The sequence below is a fragment of the Motacilla alba genome, chromosome Z (assembly GCF_015832195.1).
Source record: "Motacilla alba alba isolate MOTALB_02 chromosome Z, Motacilla_alba_V1.0_pri, whole genome shotgun sequence".
NCBI classification, from domain to species: domain Eukaryota; kingdom Metazoa; phylum Chordata; class Aves; order Passeriformes; family Motacillidae; genus Motacilla; species Motacilla alba.
The window spans coordinates 28,643,920-28,654,246 of NC_052046.1; the positions used below are offsets into that span (position 1 = coordinate 28,643,920).

At 40.2% G+C, this 10,327-nt stretch overlaps 1 protein-coding gene across 10 annotated transcripts in view; it reads left to right on the forward strand.

Moving 5' to 3' along the window:
• KIAA0825 (KIAA0825 ortholog) overlaps positions 1-9,306 on the forward strand; it is a 243,184-nt gene extending 233,878 nt beyond the window's left edge. For 6 of the 10 annotated variants that reach the window (XM_038124585.1, XM_038124589.1, XM_038124588.1 and 3 more), the window contains one exon: positions 7,055-9,297. In XM_038124585.1, the coding sequence (XP_037980513.1) occupies positions 7,055-7,178 (124 nt within the window). In that variant the 3' untranslated portion in view covers positions 7,179-9,297. Of the gene's footprint in view, positions 1-7,054 lie in introns of all 10 variants that reach the window. The other 4 variants (XM_038124581.1, XM_038124587.1, XM_038124580.1 and 1 more) reach the window with 4 other exon arrangements.
• Positions 9,307-10,327: the final 1,021 nt, after the last annotated feature.

Consider the following 10,327-nt stretch of genomic DNA (forward strand, 5'->3'; position numbering starts at 1 on the left):
GCTTCAGGTTGCTGCCCTGTTGTAGGGGAGGGAAATCATCCCACTGGGCACCAAAAACTGCAGACTCCTGGCCTAGATATTCCTGGCTGCAGTTTTGGGTCTGTCACTTTGGAAGCTATCACTTCTGAACCATGAATTTGGGAGTGGTCCCTCTGCCTCTTCTCAGCCCATTTGTCATCCCGAAATGTCCTGAAGGGCTTGGAGATGGGAAGAGACCCATAGGTCTACAGTGCCAGGGTCTGCTGATTGCTTCACTTTCGTGAGCCAGACCAAAATGGATCCCTTCCCGTTCCAGCCATTGCTTCATCTCTGCTGAAACCAGGCCTATGGCTGATGTGAATGGTATTTATAATAAACAGCACTGAAAACTCCAACTTTGTACCCAGGATATTATTATATACCATGCACATGACATCCAGATTCCTTTTAACTGTAGCCATATACATGTACAAATAACTATATTGATACAGGTATTATTTAAGTGATCACTGACTGTTCACCCAAGATGTTTGTTGAGCTTATTTTGTTCCACTACTGGTGTACTTGAGCGGTCTGTATTCATTGTTGAGGATATTTTATGATGCATGGTGGCAGTGTCATTCAACAACCAATATTACATAATTCAACGTTAGAGATGGTTCTCACCAAAATCAGGTCCCCTTGAGGAACACAGTGTTCCCCATCCCTCTGTATTAGCCACCAAGTGTAACCAGGTCCTTGATTAAAAACAATCCCATGAATGAATTTGCCTTTGCTTGAGATGGGACTAATCTCAACATGCACCATATGCACATGGGGACTTCATCTTCATCTAGTATATGCAGGGACTCTGACTGGGCAGGGCTAGCTTGGTTAGTGGAGCCACTAGTGTTAACTAACCTGGTGCTCTTTGGTAAACATAGATCCCATTGTTTGAAGGTTCCACCACCCATTGCATTCAGCATGGTTTCCAACAATCCATTGCACTGTTTGGCTTTCCCAAGGGCTTATGTGTGATAGGGAATGTAATAGACCCACTAAATACAATGTTCTCTAGCCCAGGTGTCCATGACCTTCTTTTTAACATGAGTCCCATTGTCTTACTCAATTCTTTCCGGGGTGCTTTGTTGCCACAGGAGAGGCTTGAGGCACAGGGTAGGTCTCCAGCCATCCAGTGATTGCTTCTACCACTGTGAGTACATAGGGCCTGCCTTGGCAGGTTTGCTATAATCTGTCTGCCAGGCTTCTCAATGTTTATATTTAGCCCACTGTATCCTGTACTAATGTGTTTTACCTCCTTGGCCTGCTTGATGCATGTTTCATAATCATGATTACCTGGGATATGGTGTCCATGCTTAAGTCCATCCTTCAGTCACAAGCCCATGAGTATCTTGCATCTCTTCCCTCATGACTTGAGGCACCTCATGACATGGGCCCACCAAACTAGAAATAACTCTCCCTCCTGTTGCCAGTCCAGATCTACCTTTAATTTTGGCAGCCCAGTCCACTTATTTGTTGTTGCAATGCTCCTTATTAGCCCAACTCATAGGCATCTAGGCATCCACACAACAAACTTTTGTGGTCAGCTTCTCTATCCGAGAACGTCTAGCAATGTCTAGTCAGATTTTTGCAATCTCAACAAATTTCCTTCTTCAATGCCAATTGGCCTTTTCCCATCATTCCAGTCACCCCCACAGAGTCTTTGCTACCATCTACAAGTCAGTATGGACATATGGTGTTGGCCACTTCTTTTTATCAACAATATCCAAAGCCAGATGGGTTTTCAGTTCTGCATCTGGGCTTGATCCACCTTGTCCTTTGGTAATTTCTGTGACTTTCTGTTGTCATCTTATTGCAAAAGTTCCATACTTTTTTGGTGATTTCTCACAGGCAGTTCCTCACAGCACTGACTCCTTCACAGCACAACCAACAAACTCCAGCTCCCTTCTCAAACACCCAACCCACTCTTTTTTAGTACTTATCCTCATTGGACACAGCTGTGGCCTGTTAAGGGCAGGCCTGTTCCTAATCTTTGCTGACTAGTACAGCTGCAACTCCTCAGGAGTGAGATTACCTTCTGCACTATCTTTATTTTCTTACATTTTATCCCCCCACAACTTACTACTTAGGCTCCAATATGGCAGCTTTCCATTTTTTATTTGTCCCTATGATAAGGCAGGAACTGTCAGTAAAGAGAGTGTGTCGCCTCTTACTTTCTGGTGGCTGGTTATATGATGGGGCCTCCTCAGCATGTGCCACCTAATCCTCTTCCTCTTCAGATGATAGTCCAAAACACTCACCTTCAGGCCAGTTTGTGATAGTTTCCAAGATCCCAGAATGATTACGATTTCCCATCTGAACTTGCTGTGTGATCAGAGTGCTCTGCTTACTCCAGGTAGCATTGCTGGCATGACGTGTTGAAGGGATGTTCCCCTTGAACATTCTCCCTAGAACCCCCCATGGTCATCTTACTGGGCAACTGGATTTGGTCTTATTTGGCCCCTCCTTCGGACAGGGCTGACTGCTACTGGCTTAGGCTGCACATCTTGTTTAACTGCAGCCTGAGTGACTGTGGTGTCTGCCAATTTGCTCTCTTTCTCTTCTGGTTGTAGCTGCTGCTGTATAGTAACAAGAAGCATGCAGGTAAGCATTAATTAGGGCCCAGCACAGAGCAGTAAGTTGCCGCTATCTGGAACTGACACAGAAATTTTATTTTAAATATTCTGCTACCTTATCTGAGTTTTGTATTTGTTCAGAGGGAGACTTCCAAACTAAACTCCCTGACAAGTACGAGGCAGTGCCAGCTTTCATGCTGAGGGTAGTAAATATACCATGGAGGAGGCAAAAACCCGGTGGCTCTCTAGCGTCGACCCCCTCTCCACGGCAGACAAACAGCTGTGCTGGAGCCTCTTGGTGTACTTTTTCTCCCTGGCTCAGCTCCCCAAGGCTTGGGGCTGGAACGGGGCAGCCCCACTCCAGCCAGTCCCACTCCTGCAGTCTTGGACCACTAGCTGTTCAGTTCACCTCAAGCAGATGAAAGATTGCTGCTGCAGCTCCTACAAGCCAGAGGAGGGAAAAGTTTTTTTGCCTGGGCCAACAAACCCAAACTGCACAGTGCCATGGAATGCTTGCACAGTGACACTTCGAAAAAGCCCAAAGCTCCCCCTTCCCCAGTCCCACACACTACCAATCCTAGGCTTTAAAGATACAGTAATAATTTTTAGACATAAAGCAGAGGACCATGGAATAGACTATCATCATAAATCAATCCAAGACACCTCCCTAGAAATCTCCGTCCTGACTCCAGATGTGTTGTAGTGTGTACAGAGGAGACAGAGCAGAACCAGCAAGGAGAATATTGTGTCCTGTCGTGCCAGTGCACATGACATCAGGACCAGGCCAGCTGGGAGTTGTGTGGTAGAAGAAATAGGGATGAGAACAACAAGGATGTCCGAAAAACAGACAACTTTAATAATGAGCAAAAATAACAAAAGGAAACAAAAGCCGTGCACTGTATGGGATGATCCTCGAAGACAAGACAATGGAGCAAATTCAACAATATATCTGAGGGAAGAGAACCAGGAACTAAAACCATAACCATGTATGGAAAACATACCTAACCAACAGAAACAAGAACTAGAAACATTGCCTAATATGGAATAACAACATTAACATAATAACTCCCATGATTCCATGCTTCTCACCATAACTCAACTAGATGTTTAATTTCTTAATATCCTGCATCCCAAGGCCTTAAGCTGATGCCTCCATTATTGATGAAGGCTAGCTCTCTATCCATCCCAACCAGTTGAACTCCCACCATGTCCATAGCATCCAAAGAGAGAGAAAGCATCCAGCTTTCTCAAGAAGCGATGTGTCGGACCTGAAGGGAGAAGGAGGTGAAAGGCAAAAGGAAAAATTACCTTCTCTTCCCCCCACAGGCTGTGTGTGATTATTAATAAACCCCAGGCACAGCAACCCAGATCAGGACAGGCAAACAACAATGAATCCATTTACCAAATGATCTTAATTGCCTTTGATGTTATCATTCCATAAACTGGTAACAAAAACTGTATCAACTGTATCTTGATTCCTCTCCCTGATCTGAAGAAGAGCATTATCACGAGCAGATCCTTCCACATATTTGGACGCATACACAAGGTTAGGTGCCACAGTGCCATGATCAGACCAAGCAAACCAAGGAGTTCTGTACCCAATATAGAAATTATTTGGTCAAATTTGTTATTTTTTCACTTCCTCTCTTGACCCCCATTTAGCTTGGCGCCAAATATAGTTGAACTAAGGCATAACTGTATGCCTTAGTTCAAGGCAATTTTACAGGGCAGAGATTCTGCAATAATTTCCCTCCCCTTAGTTTTCAACCTATCCCCTCTACCAATGAGGAGAGAGAAATGCAAAGAGATATGTGAAAAAGAAAAAACAGTTTACTAAAAGAAAACAGCAATAACCAAGATATATAGAGGCCAACACTTAAACCCTCACCCACAAATGCAGAGGAGGTCCCCCGAATTGTCCTGGTGAACACAGACAAAATGGTGTCGATTCCTCTCTCTGCGCCATGCGGCCAGGAACGGGCACAAAGGCAACAACACACATAAATAGCATCCATGGTTCCAAAACTTCCTTCTGTCCCAGGCAAAAATGGGAGTGGTGAAAAATAAAACCTAGAAAACATATTTTTGTCCTGAAGGAGTCAGTGCTGTTGAAACACGGAAAGAAACTTCCCAGCAGATGTAGGGCCAACTCCCTGAGCAGCTGGAAACTTGTGGAGAGGCTCCAACCCTTGACAACAGGCAGCTGTCCTGAGCAGCAGCAGCGGAAAGTCCAGAGAAACATCCCTCTGGTCTCCAAAAGCGGTGGTTGCTGTAGCAACCATGGCAAGGGTCACTGTCTGCCATTTTTTTTCATCAGTTCATTGGAAGCCATGGTTAGCAGCCTGTCAGAGCACCCCATTTTCTGACGTTCTCAAGAGTCTGGAAAGGACAAAATAGCTCCACGAGTCTGTTCCCATCACCCCTTCCCTTTCCGTGGACCAGGGTAAAACACAGAGGTTCTGCTTCCAGCTCTGGGTCTTAAAGAGATAGTAAACTATCTTGCACGGATTGATGTAGAGAAGATATGGAATACATGATTTTCAGTCACCCCTGATGCTACACTCTACATTCTATCTCTGTAACTATGGCAGTCCTTCTAAGCAAATGTCTCCTCTAGTTAAAAATATGCAACAAATCAAATTAATTAAAATTAATTAGTTCAGCTCATGTAGTAGTGTTTCTGAATAATGCTGAGGACCATAAACTCAAATTAAGGCATGCACAACTTCTTCCTAGGTTTGAAGAGAAGATATACATTACCAAAAGGAAAAGGGGAAACCAGTCACCCTGTTAAATACCATTCACTGGGGATGCTTGCAAAAGTGACTGCACTGAAGGTTCATACAGCCAGATTTTATAGCATAAACCAGAGAATGAAGCAGACAGAGCAATTAATTGTACCTAATGCTAATATGCACATAAGGTTAAGAATTATAGCAGTCACATATGAGCGGAGTAATAGGAAGCTAATTATTGCAAAACCTTGATCATAGGCATTTAGCGCTTATAATTTTATTCATAGTATGCTTTGCTTGTTCTGATACTCTTTCAGGCAGTAATATGGGTTGTCAGATTCAGTTTTCAAGGTAAAGGTGTGAAGTATATGTGCCAATTTATGTATGTTCTTTGAACATATTTTTTCCTAATTGTTTTTTAACAATGAGATTTTACTACAAAGGACTTGCTCCTTCTGGTTTTAGTAAGCTTTAAAATAGATACAAAGTATACACCATGCTCTATTGCCAAAATTAGCTGTTCTCTTCTTCCAAATATACAGAATGAAATGTAATCATTCCACCATTCTGTATTATATTTGATTTATGCACCATTCTGAACTTGTATATGGCTTCTGATTTTTGCAGTATGAGTGAGGACCTAAGAAGTGGGGGGACAGGACTAAAGCATTGCTCCTGACATTTTCCTAAAAGCAGTCCTTGTTTGGCTGATTTTTTACATCTCTTACCTTTCTGCATCATTCTATAGCTCATTTATAACCTATTCGTTTTAATACCTGAAAATGTGATTTCTAGTTTAAGTATTGGTGTTTTACCTTTTGTCTTCAGGTGGTCTGAACTGGGAGCCCACACTTTATTATCTACTTAGAAGAGAATGAGATTAATATTAAAGGGACATCAAACTCTTAAAATATCCACAGAACTTGTAAAAGAAGTGACCATTGTGTAGACATAATTGGAGTGATACAAAGTTTACCTGACTACATATCAGCACTCTTGCTGCATTTATTATCCTGATTTTCTTTAGCAGAATACTGCATGACTTTTAAGCTTTTATATTTGACTACTACTACTAAAAAAAAAAAAAATCATCTTCACAGTCCTTCACTTTTGCAGTTTTAGTGACATTAGCTCTTAATCCTAAACTAGAAATGAGTATTCACATGAGAGGAAGAAAGAATCTGATGTCATCTATTTTTGGGTAGGTCATTATACTTGATGGTAAAAGAAGAAGAGCCAGTCAGTTTTGTAGTATTTTGCAAAATAATACCGTCAATGTCAGAGAATTATGACAACTCACATTAAATATTTGGGTTGGACTTCATGTAGTGGTATTTTACTGCAAACTTAGAGAGTATTGAGAGCATCTGCTTAACTTCCAAAATGTGTGTTAGCTCTTCACTTTTTCTCTGCAAGTTTTACAAGGTTTCCAACTTTACTAATGTGTGTGTGACACATAGAATGTAAAAAAATGTACTGTTGCAGTAAATATAAGTAAGATTTTGTACTAGCTTTGACAATTTGTGTCAATTGCCTCATGCCCATACCAACTTCTGTGTGGCAAGGTTTTTGGGGGTTGTATTTTGCGTGATTCGATAGTCTCAACCCGTGTAACCACGGCTGGGGAGGGCAATGAATTGATAAAAACAAGGTCTGTATTTTTTTACTTGTTCTAAAGACTAGTTTAAAACACATTAAGAATTAATATAATGTTTTTTCTGTCAGGTGGGAGATGAAAGAAGATGCAGATCTTGAAGATGAGGAGAACATTATGGTGGAACACTTAAAAAATGTTTATTTGACACAAAGGACTCCTATCTCAGAGGATAAAGAAGAACAATTACCTTGACAGGTTTCAGGTAGCACCTTTCTCCTGGGTTCAACAAGATTAATTTGATGTCATAACTCACAGTACTAGAAAGCTCAGAAATATGTATCTTGAGTAAAAAGTTCTAAACTAAAGAGTGTTCCCTTGTTAGTATCTGGTCACCCTATCCAGGAAGCACCAAAGGAGGGCAAAGGTCCTTGAGTGACACAAACTGAGGGCAGGCTGACTCCAACTCCGAAGTGGTGGATGGAAACCAGAAACATTTTCTTAGCTTGTGTCTTAGCTTGTAAAATTGCATTATTTTCAGAATGAGTCTTATATTTTTGAAACAGTTCTTAGTTTATCATTCAGGTTTATGCCTCTGCACTACTGAGATACAACCTCCTTGTTTTGTGACACCTACATTTTCCTGTACTGTTCCCTACCTTATGCAGTATTTTTCTTCTCTTAATTGCTCTTTTTGCTTTTCATATAAAGCATCAAACCATTTAAAATTAAAATGTGGACAATTGCATCTTACAAATCTCCAAAGATTCTGTTACAACACTGCAACACAAAAGGGCTGTGAGGCACTGTAGCTTAGAAAATACTAAAAACATTATTTAAAAAATAAAGCAGACATTTTCCTCTGCTGCCAGTGTAGTAATTTCAGATCATAAAGGAAGTGATGATTTATCTTTGCTTTGTATTTCACCTTTAAAGTTTAGTGGTGGAGTTCAGGTTTAAAACATGTCTACAGGGATCTTCCATGACAGCAGTTTTGGTATTTTGACAAATGAGGCACACGTATTCCAAGCCATACAAATTATGTGTTAGTGTACATGGAAACTGGAGTTCAGAATATTCTCTGCTATTTTATCAAAATCTATCATACATAATTAACTTTTTGTATAGTCATATAAAGTGCCTATGTGGGGAAACTGATTGAAATACTAATGAAAATGCTTCCTTTCTGGGAAATACCTACTCCTCAAGAGGATAAACTTTGCAAGTGAATAAGCTAATTGAGAATGAAACCCATCACTTACACTTAAGTGGGAATATCCATACAGTCACCTCCCCGGTCCTGTTGGCCACACAATTTCGGATAAAGGCCAAGATACCATTGGCCTTCTCGGCTACTTGGGCAGACTCTGGTTCATGTTCAGCTGATTGTTGACCAGCAGCTTTTCTGCTGTGCTTCTTTCCAGTCACTCTGCCCCACACCTGTGGTATTGATTGAGTTGTGACCCAAGTACAAGTGTTGATCCTCATTCCACTGGCCTCAGCCCACTGATCCAGCTTGTCCCGATCTGTTGTAAAGCCTTCCAACTCTCCAACAGGTCAGCACTCCTGCTCACTTTGGTGTCATCTGTAAACTGACTGAAGATGCCCTCTAGTCCCTGGTCCAAATAATTCATAAAGATATTAAGCAGTATTGTCTTCAATACTGAGCCTTGGCGAATCCCACTTACGACTGGCCAATGACTAACATGCATAAAAACGTAACAGCATAAAAGCTGAACCTTTGCAGAGTATTTTATTTGGATGCTTTTCCTATCCAAACATATATGTGCATCTTTTGTGGTGAGTGCAAGCAAATGTGTATTTTAAATTGTACTTGACCCACAATCCTTACTGAGAAATATCAGGGTCAAGAAATATCTTACCAAAAAATACCAGGTCATTCCTCTTTGGTCTTGCTGGCAATGTAACAATTCCAAATAACCTTTAGGGTATAAAAGGGACATCATCTTGGCAATATTACTTAATGCTGAATACACACTTCTAAAATATTCATATTTATTCAATAAAATTACAGTATTAATAAGAATTGTACAACTAAAATTGCTAAGTAACATGCCATTAATTTATCTAGACTATTTGCTTTAAATGTAAATACTTAATTGAAAATTGAAAGAGCTGACTGTTTTTGTATTGTGTAGATGTATTCCACAGATGCTTGTGTGTAAAATTAGGAATACTTTTATAACTGTAAGACTGCTACTTTCTTTGTCTTTTCTTCAGAAAATAGTAGTTCTGTATTCTTAAAAAAGTTCTGCTGATTGTAATATTGATTTAAGAATAAATTAATTTTTAAGAATGATGCAATGTCCTGGCTCTTTGACACTACTTATTGATCCAGGAATGTCTCACATGTATGTTTAGCCTAAATAAATGAAAGCAACAGAAGTCAGATTTGTTGGCTAAAGTGTGTGCCCCAAGTTTCACGACCACTGCAATCTGATTGTGTTAATTCCTCCTGAAAAGTTGGTCAAAAATAAAAACTAAAGTCTGTTGTGTACAACAGACCTTTCTGAGTGGGCAAGAGCTGACCTCATGGTCTCAACTGAATTAGCTCAGAAGGAAGTTATTGCATTTATAGAAATTAATTGGATCAGATAGCACAAACTAGGTTAACTATACATTATCACTAATGCTCACACCTAATTATTATTTAACAATTTAGTATACTTAGCTCATTTTACAAAATAGGCTTCAATGGGAGACTTCATGACATGGAATATCTCTAATTAGGTTTGTTTTATGTCCCTTTCAGAATGCTCCAAATCTTAACATCTTTCATCTTTTGAAAGATAATTAATAAAATTAGAAGCAAGGCAAAATTGAAATTGCATTAATAATAATGAAACTCAAAAGGAGAGAAGAAAAAGAGATATTTTGGTAACAGCTTTACATTTTGGTAACAGCTTTACATTTAGACACAGCCCTGTTTCCTAGTGACTGCTGTCCTGACAGACTCCCATAGGCCATGTTTCATACTTGCAGAGGGAATTTGATGTGTATCTATGCTATTTGCTCAGGAAAAATGCACAAAGGCAAATGGATGTTCTCTAATTCACATTTACACCATCACAGCAGTGCATGGTAGACATAAGGCTGGCTTCTTCCAATTAGCTTCTGCTGGTAGAAATATTCCATTTCCCTCTCAGCTGGAAGGTCTTCACAAAGTATTAGTGAGTCTTATGTACAGTAAAACATCAATTATATGCTGATATAATAGTATTTTATGGAGCTCCCTAAAAATATGTGCCATAATTCCTAGTGACAAACACTACTCACACTCCCAAGGCAACGGTTGAAAGACAGAAATTAGATCCATTGCCCAATTAGACATGAAACGACAGAATAACTTGATGGCAACAGGGAGATTTCTAAGTGACTAGATA